The sequence below is a fragment of the Athalia rosae genome, chromosome 6, assembly GCF_917208135.1.
Source record: "Athalia rosae chromosome 6, iyAthRosa1.1, whole genome shotgun sequence".
NCBI lineage: Eukaryota > Metazoa > Arthropoda > Insecta > Hymenoptera > Athaliidae > Athalia > Athalia rosae.
In genome coordinates this window covers 14,222,316-14,238,648 of record NC_064031.1, presented here as the reverse complement: position 1 = coordinate 14,238,648, position 16,333 = coordinate 14,222,316, and the positions used below count along the sequence as shown (strand labels likewise).

Below are 16,333 nucleotides of genomic sequence, written 5' to 3'. Positions count from 1 at the left end.
CTGTGCAGCAGTCCCTTGAATTTTGATTTCTGAAATCAGAAAGCAGACTGGATCTATTAGTAGCCAGAGACAGCCTGCAATAAAAATCTGATTAGTACGAGTTTTAAAACTAAGTGAAACACTAAAATCTAAGATCTGAAAAAAAGGATTGATTAGCATTAAGAACTACGAGCTGTAAGAAAAATTGATTAGTATTAAAACTAAGGGTCTTAAAAACTAAGAATCTGAAAGGTGAAATTTTTGATTAGCGTCTTAAAAATAATCACGTGAAAGTCAAGCCCCAGGCACAAAAAGGTGCGTAGAACTTGCTCTCTTACAATTGTCGGTTTTTGGGTTTAAAACGCATGAAGCGTTAGAGAGAGTATGATTTAAATACCAAGTCCGTGCGCCGGTGCAGCAACGGAACTTGGTTTATCTTACAATTAGATTCTTTAATTTCCTGAAAGAAAATCTCTCAATACATGTTCCCACCACCAATATCAGAGAATTTGTTAAAGCGCCTTGCAAGATGGCAAGTCACGCTGAATGGTTTGTTTTAAAAAATCCTTAAGACCCATAAGGACGGCACATAACATACATAAAACAAACAGATCGTGCGATTCCTCGTCTTCGCGCTTTATTTACCCGCGCGAGCAGCGTCGACTTGGAATGAGCCGATGAGAATCGAATAAATGCAATTTTCAATCACATTTATCAATTCGAATCGGCGTGGGCGATGGGTAGGGAAAAAGGTAACATGTCATATACATTTATGGCGTGACGGTCGGCGGTCCTCTTCGACGCGACGTCTTCGAGCTCAACGTCCGCCTCACTTCCATGCACCACGGCTGGTACGGAGAGCGAAGCGAACGTATTTTGCTCATTTCAAGTGACCACAAAAATTGAAGAAAACAGGAGGAAAAATTAAATTTAATTCGTTGGGTTGGGGTGTGTGAATTATTTGAAGGCAAAGGATCCATCAGATCCCAGCATAGGGATCTGAGAGATCGCCCGCAAAAAATGATTGGTGAATCGATCGGTCACTTGAAATTGCTGTGGAAAGAAGTTTCGCTTCCGATTCCTCGCGTACCCCATTCGCAAAAGCCCTCGCCCCACCCAACGGTTAAAACTATTATTCACATACACACTGCTTATGAACGCCCTCGCGATGCATGAATTTACCTATACCTGCCTTTCACCTATAATTATCCAAGAAATGATTTTACTGACGAAAACCCCAATTCATACTTGCGCCGGCGCACCGAGAATTTCGTCTCACTCACATCTTACATTCATTGCCGTGGTATCTCGTTCGAAAAACTTACTGTTGACCTGTTGTGTGTGTAGAAATATAAAGGCTGCCCATGCCCCGGCCGAAGCCGTGATTTATTTAAATTTTGAGAAAAGGTGTGTTTGTTATTTGGCCGAAATTCAAAAAACATCAATGATCTTTAAATGAATTTAGTGAATTTACCCTTGAGTAAATACCATCAGTAAGAAAATGAGATTAATTAATCTCATATAATATTCATTAAGCAAGAAAAAGTTAAGGGCTGAAAATTGTGTGTAAGGGAAGAAAATTCCTGAAATGATTAGACATCCTGTTATAGTTCTAGTGAATTTACTTATCGGTACCTAAAGACGGCTTCAAGTTTGATCAAAATTGAGTTGAAAGAATTGAAATTTTAAACATGCAAATAGATAAAAAAATATAGAGATCAAATTGAAAATTGATTCAGCTGATGGCTGATCATTAAATTGAGACTAAATGAATTCTGACTTTTCGCGGAAGCTATCCAAGTCAATTCCTGATGTACCTGAAAAAGCTCAATCTATGGTAACGACCATCATTCGCACGACAAAATTTTATTACCGATCGGTGATCGACGCAAACGACATCGGTCACCGAAAATTGTAGGAAATTTATAAAACGCGAGAGTCGATTGAACGACGGCCTTTACCGTTGCCTATGAGCTGCACACTCTTGCACTTAAATTTATCAAAGATGTGATTTATTTGAATAGTTCATATATGCTGAACTAATGGTTGACTGATTACTCAAATAACTGATTAATTAATTAATAAGGTGACCAAATCATTAATTGATTTCTTCACCGATCCCACGGTTGATGAATTAATAATTCACCGACTGCCTAATTCATTGATCTTTTGACTGATCAATTCCAATGAAGAGTTTTATATATTTGACGCTACAGGGTGCAGGTGCGCTACGCTCAACAACAACAGACCCTACAATTACCTGGTCTAATAAAATTGAAATACAGGGTACCGCCACGCCATGTTACAAAGAGGGAGGTGGGATGTTGAAAAATTAAAAAATACAACGACTCCAACGCCAGTGTACACCATCGCGTGAGCTGGCAAAGGAATCGAGGAACTTTAACTTCGCTTACCATCGTTGCCAGTACCAAGACCGGACCTGAGCTGGTTCCCAAGCTCAGGGGTCTTGGATTTTACCCGGACGTCTCTGCCTCCCTGATGGCTAAAGCTGTGTAGTAGGTCGAGAAGTTCTCTGCCTCCCTGATGACTATAGATGTGTAGTAATGTTGAGAAGAGATGAAATGAAGAGTTGGGGCGATGTGATGCTCCCACGAGGATCCGTGCTGCAAGATTGGCAAAAAAAAAAATATGGTAACATTGAGAAGCCAACAAATTTTTTGAATTTTTTGAATAAACAGTTTGTATTGAAAAATTATAATTACCGAAGTTTCACATTTCGATTATGATGCGCGTAGTCGATGATCATCCGGACGAGGAGAGTTTACTAGAAGCAATAGGAATGTTCCTCTGTAACAAATGTTTGAAATTTTTCTTGTAGTGAATTTCAAATACACGAAAATGAAATCGATCAAGCATTCGGAACAAATTTCATCGATACTTAATTATTATTGCTATTATTTAATTACTATAACTATTATAATTATTTATTTATTAACAATTATTCAATGTTGAACTCACCATTTTATTTTTATTCCGGAACACGGAGATCCAATTTCAAGTAACATTCGGATCGTCCTCTGAATGGGTATATGAGCAATACCATCACAATTCTCAGTTGTTCCAAACTCTGTAATTCAGAATAAAACTCGAATAAACATCGTAAATTCAAGTGAAATTCGAAGTAGGGTGGAATAGGTAGTATAATAGGATTATATTCATAATAGAATCGCACCCTGATATTTTGAATGCGGAGATACCGATGGAAAAACAACCGCCTGACCTCTACTCGACATCCGACACGCAAGAACTCTGAAGTAATGAAACCACTAACGCGCAGCAGTGGAAAAATTTCCAAGCCACGATTTCAAACAAAAGAATCTTTTTCCCAATTCGAAATAGTAACAGATCCCGATATCTAACACGTAAAGAAACTAATGTACAATTATTTGACCTTTACTCTAGACCAAATACGCAGAAACTCTGAAATAATAGAATCAGTAACGCGCAGTAGTCGAAAAATTTCCAGGCCACAATTTGAAGCAAAAGAATCTTTTCCCCAATTGGAAATAAGAACAAATCCTAATATTAAACACGTGAAGAAACTAATGTACAACAATTATTCGACCTTTACTCTAGACCAAATACGCAGGAACTCTGAAATAATAAAATCAGTAACGCGCAGTAGTCGAAAAATTTCTAGGCGTCGATTTCAACAAAAGAATTCTTTCCCCAATTCGAAATTACCTTACCAAATAAACGTATTAATCAAAATCACAGTATAACTCACCGATCTCTTTGTAAAGATGGGTAGAAATTTGGTAGAAATGGAACCAAATTTTCCACGTATGCGTTAAGCGTGGACGTAGAATAAATAATTTTGAAGAAAACTTCTTGGCTTCCACAGACTTTTGTTTATCGTAAAATTTTTAATTTGTTTAATTGGGTAACTTGTTATATTCGAACTGGATGGTATAATTAAATTGATTATTCAGTTAATTATTGGAGAGGTTTAAATCCCGACGTAGTTCGACAAAATGGAATTAATACAGAATTACGCAGATCCGACCAACTCGTTCGGAATCTGAAGAGCGAATGAGTCCTCATGAGGCCAAGCGCCTGCTACGCCGCAAGCAGCGCCGCGTCTTCCGAGGCCTCGAAGATTTTGGGGATGGGGGATTTGAAATACGTTACTTATACGTACGTCGTAGACTTTGAATAAGAAAAATAGCATATAAGAAAGATATAGATAACCGACTCTCTTAATACTGATCGGTCAATATTATTAAATAATGGAACTGAGAATCAGGATAATTTTCAATTAAATGAACCTTGATGAATCAAATATTTTATTAATATTTTATTAATTTCACTCCGTTGAATTTTCCTAAAAAATTCTCCAGGTTTGAAGATTTCTTCTGATTATAAAGAACTACTTCATTTCCTGTAATTTAACTCCTATAAATTTCAAAATAATCCAAAAATCCGTTCTATGGCAAAATCTATTTATTATTCCAAAATGTGATGAAAAAACCGAACTAGAAGGATGTATTTTTGGCCGAATTTTTCACCATTGAACCAATTGGTATTCCGTGGAATAAATATATGTTTACGAATTATTTTTTCAATCAAATTTTAATTTTTAATCGAGATTAAAATACATGAGAATACCATAGAGAACTTGATGAAAAAAAGGTTGTTGAATTTCGGCTCGAGCTTTTAGAAAAATCAAAGGCTGAGGTTAGACAAATACGAAGTTGTTGAGAAATCATCTTCTGAACGCTTCTCTTATGTATTTTTCCATTTCTTGGGCCGGAAATGAAGTATTTTAAAAATCGCTTGCATGGCATTTTTCTAACGTATTTTGAGTTGAGGAACACGAATCCTGCAACCATAGATATATCTATGCAACAACTAAATTGAGCTACGAATTAATTTCATCGAGATATCTCAATTATTCTACTCCGAAAAGTTAGAAATTGGTGATTGATGGATCAATCTTACAGATAGATCAATGTGGCTCACGAATTCGGATTCCAGTGGTCTTCACATGGTTTTTGAGAACTCTCAAAACTTCGAAAAAGTTTCATCAAGTTCATAAAATTCCTTGAACAATAAGTGGCCTGTTTGACGTGAAATGTTTTCTCTACGAAATTACGTAGTAGCACGAGAATAGACCCAAGAAAGATGTAATTCTCGAGCATTGGATTTTCCGTACCTAATTATTCAATTAATTTATCATCGAGGCTTTACACCTGAGATTTTCGCGTGACTCTCAAAAATAAGGTCCTTTGTTTCCTAACAATTATAAAATTGATCATTTCTATAGACACAGTTTACTGCAGGTTTTACTTACGCAGATCCGAATTTCCGATCTCATGGTAAACACAGTACTGGAGGGGGGGGAGGTAGGGTCGCAGGTAATCAAAGCGTGAATGAAGGTAACACAATATCTTCTTTATTATACTGTCATTGATATAGGTATCACACAATAATACAGTATGACATTATTATTTCTTCAAATATATATTATGACGTGATGCGGCACCGTAAATGTGTGTTCTGATAGAGATATTATTTGATTATTATTGGTATTATCTATATATATTATTTAATCGTCAAATTTTTGCTTTTTTTTTTTACCTTTAGCTTATTGTATAGCTGTTTATCGCGAAAAGCGATATCAGTACATTGCATTTATATGCTGCATTTCACATTTTTTTATATTTTTCTCTTTTTTTTCCATGAAATCTAAACGAAACCGTACAAAAATGATCAATGCTGAAGAATGGAGAACAAAAAAAGAAAAAAACCTTCAGGTTAATATGGTATTTAAAAATTATTAAAAAATCAGACCGAAGAAGATGGTCCTTATACCACAGACCTGAACTTTTCTCGACACATGGTTAGTAAGTTATTAGGGAATAATTAATAAGTGGGAATCAATTAACAATCGTAGATTGAAGTTGGCTGCACTTTGGGTACAGTATCGAATTAAATATACAACGTTATTATTATTAGTAGTAATGATCGGCATAGAACATCGACATTTTATAGCGAGTGATTTTCTGCCTTTGGTCCTTGCGTCAAGTTGGGCTCCAGTAGGCAAGTGATTTATTGTGTGATATAATAATACATAAGGTATCTCATATGTATGTAGATAATAACTTATAAATTCTGCGTGTAATAATTTTTAATCGTATATTTGTTGTTGTTTTTCTCATTTATTTATTTATTTTTCTTCTATTATTTTCTTGTATTTCTTTTTTTCATAATATAATATATTATATATTAATAGAATATCTTTACTCTAGAAGATTTCCTAAATATATATATTATATAATTTTTTCTTCTTTATTTCCTTTTTTAAAATGTGTTACACACTGAAAGCTAATGTTGCACCTAGCCTATAAATACTTAAGACAAATTCTGAGTCGTTGAATTTTTTTCATTTTTTATTTCATTATACCGCAGTATGATTTCACACAATATGTATATATCAATTATTTGCGTAATTAAACTTATTTGTCGAAGTTATAATTCGTTAATTTTTTTTCTTTTCTTTTTCCTATCGTCAAATATTTTCACGTCATTTTCTAATTCTTCAAAAAATTTTTGACGGTTTAAAACAGGTATTTTTGTCTCCTCAATTCTTTCATACGCTATAATTACCATTCATGATTCAAAATTTTATGATAATATAAATTATAGGCTAAGAAAATAATTATAATAATATACACAATTAAAAATTGTTAGGAAATACTCGCTTTTTTCTTCTTCTTGTTTGTTTTTTTTTCTTTCTTTTCTTATTTTCTTTAAATAATTAAAATTTACATTGCAATATTATAATTGGTAAAGAGAAATTACCATTTCTTGCCATAAATAAAAGTCTGTGGATTAAAAGAAAAATGAGTAATAAAAATAGAAAAAAAAAAAAAAAAGACAAACTATTTATTACATCGTACCAGAGTCTCCGTTGATCATTATCGTCATTGTGCTTAAAAAATTCATTTTAATATATTATCACTTATATGAAATGGCAAGATAAGGTATTTTCATTCTTTTATATATATATGTATATATATATTTATGTAAGAATCTTACGTATAATAAATATATATAGCGGTGAAGCTTACTCTTATTTCGCCACCAAAAGCCGAAGCTTATATAGAATCATTCTTAATAATATAAAAAATTTATTTTATATATATATATAACTTTCTAGCAAGCGACGCGTGTTGGATAGACGTAATTATCTAAGGCTAAAATTGTCAACTGACTGACGTAACGTTTGAGTTACTTTGACGAATTATATTCACTTCGATTAAATTTTTTTTCCCCTTTATTAATATACTTTTGTATTTCTGCATATTTGTTATTTCTTACTATCATTATATCTATTTGCATTATAAATTATGTAGCTACTCAGCTTTTCTTGTTTTTTGTAATTCATTTTACCGAAGCAAACACTTCAATTATTTGTATAGGTGAAATATAACAAAAAAAAAATCGATGAATCGATCACGAAAAATCACCACATAACACGATCGTTCGATCTGCATGACGAAAACTAACTGGAAAAGCTAGTCCTGTCAGCAATCCCGTTAATGAAAGATAGTTATAATCATTATATATAGGTAGAATAATGTATCTATATAATTTTATTAGAAAACACTGAATTCTATTCGTTATGCGAGGATATATATAACGATTCGAATCCACCATTTTGTTAATCGGAAATGTTTGCCCCGAATCAATTTATAGCTGCGTGGGATATTATCGAATGGATTTCTTTTTTCTTTGTATCATTTTCGAATGCAGAGAACAGTGGAGCTTTTGCGAGTATAACATTGCTTGAATAATGCTTAATTTTTTATTTATCTGTTTTTTTTTTTTCTTTATTCTCTCTAAGTTTTTTATTGACCTCGTCTCTCTTCGGTCATAAATTGGTCGACGATGTTTTGCATAGATTCTCGAAGTACGTCAGTACCGCCAGTCGCGCCGCCTGCTACAGGTACCGAAACCGTCACAGTTCTTGTAGTTTTGGTTATTCTGAAATGAGAATAAATTTTCTTCTTCGACTAGAGAAAATAGAAGTAATAATCCAGCTTATCCTGGACGTGTGATTCTTCGAGTTTTTCTACCTTTCTTGGGTTTCAGGATTCACTTCCGTCGTAGTGGTTTCCATGAACGAGGGCTCGTTGTGTTGTAAAAAGTCAGCCTCTGCGTAACAAATATAAATTAGAGACGTGGAACCAGCGTTCAATTGAATTATATTATCCATAGTTTGTAATCATTATTAATTTACACAGCGCACAATGACTGCGTTTGATAAATTTTTCACATAGACATAAACATTAACAATTGATACGTTTCATCGTCACATTATCATGCCCAAACAAGGGGTAATAAATGCTAGACAAATATATAAAAAAAAATATTACAACATAATGTATGTTACAACATTGCTAAACATTTGACAAAACAAGGTAATATATATATATACGCATTTTCACAAAGTCTGCAGCCAATTTTTTTTTTTTTTTTTCTATGTGATTGTCTCGGAGTTGGATTTTTTTACTTCCAATCGGATGCTCGAAATTCTGAAAATTCACTATAACGACATTGCGTATCGTAATTCAAAATTATATATCAAATTTTCAAATCGAAAATTACTATGATTAAGACAGTTCGCGAAAGAGGAGATTTTCGATCGCAAGAAACATAGATTATCGATGATGCAATTGTGGCTTTCGATTCACAATTTTTCAAGTTTGGAAGGCACAGAAATTTGGTATTTGAAAGACGAGAATTGAATTGAGAAGAATAAAAAGTTTTAACAAACGGTGCGAAGGTTTGACTGTGTCTGTACTATATTCCAGAAACCAACAAAAAATGTATAATTTGTTGAATTCGAATATTGCTTTTGTAGACGTAAACTCTGTTACAGTTTTTCATGACAATCATTTATAATTCACATAAACAAGTTATTTGATTTTTTTTTTAGTTATTGTGCTGCTTACAGCAAGCTTGTGAGAAGCTTCGTTCAGGCTGCTTAATATTGTATTTAAATAAGCGTTCAGCAGTTAGTTATGTTTAACTATAATCATTTCTTTTTTTTTTTTAATTTTTTTTTTTCCATTCTTTGCAATAATATTTCAATTAATTATGTTATAAGTATCGAAGGAAGTGTACTAACTACAATATTAGTATTGTTAGACGAATGATTGTGTAAGAATTACGTATTATTTCATTATTGCATAGAGAAATTAGTTCTTTTTTTCTTTACTTTTTTTTTTCTTGTCTTTGCTTCTGTTCAAATTTGATCGAAAAATCAAGCATTTATACAGCATACGTAGACAAGCTCGTTTGGACAACATTCAACATATATAAATAGCGAATTCAGAGCGGACAAATTTATATTTTCAGAAATCAAGGTATTTCGAAATTGGGTTTCACTCTATGAATTTAAAACAATCACTCAACGGTCGACAAACACGAATTATTCAATTATGAATAAATTTCTCATGATTTGGATTCATTTAATTTTTTCTGTCTCAGTTCCAACATTGAATCGACAATAATTCCGTGTTTGCCTGCCATTTCATTCTGGTCTTCGTTTGATCGTATGAAAATTTCACAAAATTGGGGTAAAAAATTGCAAACGTAAAAATTTTGTTTTTTCTTGTTGTACTTACTTGACGATTCGCCTAACAATCCTAACTTCGTACCTACGTAATAGGTATGTGTATATAACATGATCGTTGGTCCCTCTACACTTTAGCTTTATCTTGATACATATAAAGTATATTAAACTTATTGTTAAAAGAATAAAAAAAAAATCGATAAAAAAAAAAGATACACGAAAAAACTAAAAGGATTAGAAATAAAATGATGAATAGTATCATAAATATATTGTAAGAATAACATCAACTAATTCATTCGTTATATCGATGTATGGTGCATCTATATCTAGAGACGTGCAATGCAAAAGAAATTCATTCCTTTTTTTTCAGATCTATTTTTTTGTTTTCACAGCATAAATCTACATAAGCTTTTTGTAAAATAGTCCGAAGTGCAGGTACACTACAAGATTGAAAAGTCGAGGAAACGCCACGCAATATACAATAGTATCGTCATGCGGTATATACCCAAATATCATATGTACAATAAAAATATAAGAGGATAAAAAACCATGCAGTGTAAATGTTCAAACCGAACGAACGAGTGGTTATAAATATGTGTAGAACGTTTGAAATATACAAAAAAAAAAAAACAAAAAGAATTTTTTTGTTCTCTATTTTCAGAAAAAGAAAGCTTGTGCGCATTATATCATAATGTATTCAATCTTATAGTATAGTGGAACCAGATTGAATATCTTATTCACCATAAATAACTAGTACTCACATGAAATTCATCCCTATCTAACATGAAATTTGAAAATTCATTTAAAAATATTACAACAGTCATCATTCAACTCTCGCATCAACATTTCGAACTGTCGAACTCACAAATATTCGTATACTTACTATTCAAATTATAGATTGATTTGTGAGAGAAATATTATTTTTTCAAATCGCAATCTCATATCCTTTTTTACATCAAACCTGCAGCCATGATAATATCCGTGTGGACAATATTACAGTAACCTTGTCAAAATGAAAATTAATATCGAAACAGTATAGCCGCCCGTACTTTATATCTCTGTCTAATGAAAAATGAATAACATTTGAAGAAACTTGATTAATTGATTTCATAAGAAGAGAGAAATAAAATAAATAGAATTAATACGTTAATCGTACCCAGCTTGCCTTGGGGCATGGCTGGAGAGGGTGAGGGCACGTCGGAGCGTACGCGGCTCCAGGACAAGAATAAGCGCTACCAGGGCCACCAACACCGCGGCTGCGACGCCCATCCAACAAACACAGGTCGTTCTACCTTGACTAGTCCTCGTCCTAGGTTTTCTCCCTATCAGACTGTTCTCAGAGGTCGAGCAGTCCGATTGCAGAACCGAATTGCGGCGTGCTGTTGCCACGCAAAGATTATCATTTTTTCTCATGAATTAAACAAAAACTTTTTTTCTGTTTTTAAAAATGTTTGTTTCAATCTTATGTGTTTCTCAATAGCTTACTTTCAACTGTAGTTAGTAATGTATGAAAGAAGTGGCTAAAAAGCGTGAATATTTGAACATCTATATACCCTTTTTTTTATTCCCACACATATATAAGTACATACATATGATGTATACAAAATCTGCAGATTCCCCCTCGATCCGTCGAATGAAAATTTGACAAAAGCCGTTTATGATGTAGAATTGTGAAAAGGGAAATAAATAAACGAGTAAATAAATGGATAATAAATCGTCAAAGTTTGATAGAACATGGGGATATGTACATAGATTGATGATTGCATTTGGACGCTAAATGAATTTTAGCCTTTTGAGAAATATGGAGAAATGTCACGGTAAAAATTAGATTTTACAAACATAAACCAATACCGAGTGATACGTGAACACTTTTTTGAACGCAAAACTAATCGATCGTTTAATTTTTCGCTATGACTAAAGCCTACGCTACGTTATTTCGGACCTGGCTAACAATGAGAGAAGATGAAGAAAAATTAGTAAAATCCGAACGAACCTCGAGAAAAATGGTAACTTGTACGATAATTCATAGAATTCATCAGTCGAATTCACGTGCTAATTGAAATTCTTAAAATCTATGATACAATTATCGAATACCTGTACTCGACGTCGGTAGTTATTTTTTTTTTTCTTTTTCTTCATTTTTTTATTTCTACAACGGTAAGAGATCCGACGGTGATGGTGAATCATCCCAGTAATTTATCCTTCCGAATTTATGTCTAGCGGCTGTTTTGTGTGAGTCCATGTGGAAAAAAAGTGTTCGCTACGATATGTGATGTTTGCAGTAACATTGTCACACCTAATTCCACAAAGCGGCAAAATAATTACTTCATTTTCCAAGCTTAATTTTTCAGTTTTTATCGTTTGATTAAGTACGCGATATCTCGAAAGTGTCTACTGTTTCGTTAAATTCATGCAAATGCAACTAGCCGATTGCCCGCCGTTCCATGCGAGACCAGTAAATACCCATGCAAGCTTATTGCCCTTCCAAATTTCCATCACGGATATTAGTGAAAAGAATTTCATGATCTTGTCAGTTATAGACGATAGGTATAGATCTACGTATACACGTAATATTATACATATTGACCGCATGCCGTGAGAAATGTTAATGTTTATGTGCAAATGTGGTCATTTAATAATATTCGTTATGCTGTACGTATTTCCGAAGAGTATTCAATGACGATTTCTTTTTTTTTTTTGTCAGTCAAAAGTTATTGGACGCGGGCGACATAGTCGGTGGTACAGCATATCGAGCGGATCGTGTCGAAAGAAAACAATATCTATATACACCTATTTTTTTTTTGCTTATAATTTCAACGTTTCGCTAGGAATAATTCTGAGAGAAGATAGGAAAAGATGAGGCATCTCGTGAATTCGGACTACCATCGTTCGAAATGGTGACTTGAGAGCCAAGACATTGAAAAGTTATTGTTTCGTTTCGACGTGTTATTTATTATATAATCTCATACCGAGCCACCGGAGAACAGAATTTATAGTTATGTTGTCGAATTTGAAGATTTTGACAACGGTAGTTAGTAGCGGGATATGTACATACATTGCTTACTTAGAAGGTTAGCTGTGAGTGAGGTACCTTGGTCGTCTTCCAATGGGGAAAGTTCCGCACCTTCGTGCAGTGCGACGTCTGATCCACTAGAACTGCCTAACGTTCGCCTCTTGCTCGGAGACCTTCTCCTCGGTTGGGGTGAACTATCGCTATCCGATTCGCTGTTCATTTCTCGTCTTGAACCACCGTTCTTTGCATAAAAATCACCATTACCAGAGCCAGGAGATGTGTCTAAGGGTAATTCGCTCTCCCATTCCTCCGGACGCACGTCTCCGGAATGTACGACGGTTTGCCAAGTCTCCGGTTTACCGTCACTGGACCTTTTTGTTACGACAGTTTCCGTCCACGACTCCGAGGGTTCGGAGCTACTCGATTTCACCGTTCTTATCGTTTCTCGGATTACTTTTCGGGATCCAACGTTCCCCTCTTTGAATAGCTCTTTGAATTTTTCCGGGTCAATCGTCTCTCCCGTGCTACTTCTTACCGTTACCGTTTTCGTTGTTTTCCCATCTTTGAAATCAAACTTTTGCAGATCTATCGGCTCACCTGTGCTACTTTTTACCGTGGTCACGGTTCTCACTATGCCCTTTCCATCTTTCAACAGCTGTTCGTACAGTTTCGGATCGACAGGATCACCCGTCTCGCTCCTGAACGATGTCAAAGTCTTCCTAAACTCGTCGTCTTTCGAGAGATTCTCGAAATCCTCCAGAGACAATTCCTTTCCAGACTCGGATCTTACGGTTCCCGTAGTGCGGGAATCGGACTTGAGGAATTCTTCAAATTCGGCGGTATCTACTTTTCCTCCCGTTGTTGACTGAACCGTTGTTACGGTTTTCCTGATTCCACCACTTTTCAGGAGTTCGTCAAACTCCGCGGGACTTACTTTCGAGCTCGCCGTAAACCCTGAAACGGTATTCGCAGACCCGTCGGCATCACTTTGGACGTCGTATTCGTTGGAATTTACCACCCTCCGGGTGATGGTTTTCACAGTTTTTGTACTAAGGCCTCCGTCTTTCAACAAACTGTTCAGCATGTCCGGATCAAGATCTTCCCCAGTCGTGGTACGAACCGTCGTTACCGTCCTTGAACCATCGCCGTCCCTCAGAAGCTCCTGCAATTTGTTCGGGTCCTCGATATCGCCCGAATGAATCTTTCGCGTTATGATCGTTCTCACGATCGTACCGTCTTTTTGTACCTCCTCAAACTGTTCGGAAGTATCGGATGGCCTCAGATCCGAAATGTCCTCAAATTTCTCCCTGAACTTCTGGGGATCGATACTTTCACCCGAACTAGACTTCACCGTGGTTACCATCCTGGTGACGTTATCTCCCTTCACCAAAATCGGTTCGACGTAATCGTTTTTCGTCGTTCTCACCGTTTTGTAAGTTTCGGTTATCGTTTTCCCTTCGCCTTTAGGAGGTGAAGTTTTGTCATCGATCAAAATATCCTTATCAGCGGGTAATTTCGATTCTATGAATTTAGTAGTAACGGTCTCGGTTACGGTTGTCGTACCATCGCCCGTGGTGAATTCCTTCACGGTTGTTTTCTCTCCATCTTTGGTCGTCTCTTTGACTTTCACGGGAATTTTGCTCTTCGGACTCTGAGGTTCTTTGACCGATTTAGCGAACATATCTTCCTTGATGGGGCTTCGCGATTTCTCCGGTGTCCTTGACTTTGGCGAATTCAACGGAATCTTCGATACTTCCGGAGATTTGTGCGGTATTTTCGACGTTGGCTCTGGTATTCTAGTTTTCGGGCTCTTAGGCGCTTGCGAATCTTCTATTTGTAGGTGTAAGTCAGTTTTGGTGGACAACTTGGAGGAGTGGCGAGGGGCAGGAACAGGTTGCTTTGACGGGGCAGAAGTAGCATGCCTCTCTACAGTCCCATCAATCTCAGCAGAATCATGCCCTGACCCATCCAAAAGGACACGGACAAGAACAGGAACAAGGACATAAAGCACATTGATACACACTAATTATCTCAAGTTTAGCCCAGCAGTGATTTGGGCCTCATTATACATGTACGTACGTATGATGGATTCAATTGTATTGTGGGTCTAATTAGGTTTAGTAAGTATCAATATTGCGTCAGGATTAGTTTATATGTAAAAAACACACATTTAACATTATCTAGAGTCCGTTATTTTCTTTTACTCAAAGGTAACGATTTACGAATGAAAAATGTCTATTCATTGAGCTTCGATAATTAGCTGATTTCCAAATTTCTTGACGATAAAATGTGTCACGGTTGTCGACGTAAATTTCCGTGACTCTAAAAAAATAAATTACGCTATCAAACCGATGGATGACTCGAATGACATGGCGTGTGATGTTTCCCAAACGAAATATCTGACAATGAGACTTGCGTTCGGCGTTAAGTTCTTAAGAAAAGAACTCTGATAAATTGTGAATTGATATGGAAAGTAACTCTTGATCACGAAGTGATAAAAATTTGTCTTTGGAGTAAAAATCTATTCAGATATCCTGAAGTACCTTTCAATAAAAGATATACATCCGGACACTACATTGAGAATTAATCGATCAAACGTATCAGTTAGTGTGGAAGCGTTAGCAGTAGTGCTAACTATATGAAAGATAAAGCTAAATACCTGAGGGTACCAAAACGGTAGTTTTCTAATGATACTGATATTGCTGTAAATGATTTAGTAATCGATTTCGTTTATTTTCAGATGACAATATTACCTGGTCGTGTCACAGATGATACGATGGATTGGTCAGCTAGATCTTGAGCTCGTCTCGAGGCCTCTTCCGTTACATCTGAAATTTATAGATTTTCCATGTCAATTGCGGAGTGAGAGATGCGATCACATTAAAAGCAATGAATTAACAAAGATTAGATGAATGATGTGTTCCCTGCATGGCATACCTCGGTTCATGCGTCACTATAGTCTTTGGTTTCCTGTTAATTCAATGAGAGATATTACTTACTGCAATAATTATAATATAAATGTGATCTCTATATTGTACTATACAGAAAAATTATACACAGCGATTTAAATGAATATGGTCACTTTGTTTTTTTTTTCGTCTCTTTTATGTGTGTGGTAATATTAATCATGGAATATAGCAATAAGGTGTCAAATAAAACAGCACAGAAATCCTGTAAACATGCATTGTAACGAAAAATGATATTCTTTCTTTAAATCATGGGTAAATACACAGTAAGGCTGAAAATATATATTTACAAAAAATGAAATCAAAATATATTATTCAATTTGAACGTTGTGTTATTCAATTTTAATCGTAGGATGGCATTTGGATTCTTCGGAAATTTTTAAGGATACATTCACAGGATCGATCAAGTTCAATAAATCAAATTAAGCTCTCCCCGGATAACTGTGGAACATAATCAAAATTACTTTTTGTAAATGAAATGAACGATGAAAAAATTTCGAGTAATGATTTCTGACCTCGATAGCAATCGATAAATGTATTGGAAACGACGCGAGCTTTTTTTTGTAACACCATCGAATTTTTTAGTCATTTTTGTTACACTCGAAAAAGAGGCTCGCCTGTGTCAGAATTGTGAGAATCTTGAGAATCGTGAGAATCGGCTGCTGTATCCACTCTTTCCGAGCCGATCGAAGACAGCTCTCCGAATTTGAAGTGTCTATCAATCTTTGAATAAACGAGCCTCCCTATTCGGTAAGACAAAAATGAGCATCT

General features: G+C 35.2%; 1 protein-coding gene across 24 annotated transcripts in view; it reads right to left on the bottom strand.

Annotated features, from left to right (window-relative positions):
- Nucleotides 1–5,373: 5,373 nt before the first annotated feature.
- Nucleotides 5,374–16,333, bottom strand: part of LOC105692132 (ankyrin-3-like) — an 87,798-nt gene continuing 76,838 nt past the window's right edge. For 16 of the 24 annotated variants that reach the window (XM_025746238.2, XM_048657327.1, XM_048657329.1 and 13 more), the window contains 4 exons: nucleotides 15,350–15,424; nucleotides 12,648–14,555; nucleotides 10,740–10,962; nucleotides 8,082–8,160 (listed from right to left, as the gene is read on the bottom strand). In XM_025746238.2, coding sequence (XP_025602023.2) covers nucleotides 8,154–8,160; nucleotides 10,740–10,962; nucleotides 12,648–14,555; nucleotides 15,350–15,424 — 2,213 coding nt within the window. In that variant the 3' untranslated portion in view covers nucleotides 8,082–8,153. Of the gene's footprint in view, nucleotides 7,990–8,081; nucleotides 8,161–10,739; nucleotides 10,963–12,647; nucleotides 14,556–15,349; nucleotides 15,425–16,333 lie in introns of those variants that run through there. The other 8 variants (XM_025746247.2, XM_048657331.1, XM_025746246.2 and 5 more) reach the window with 6 other exon arrangements.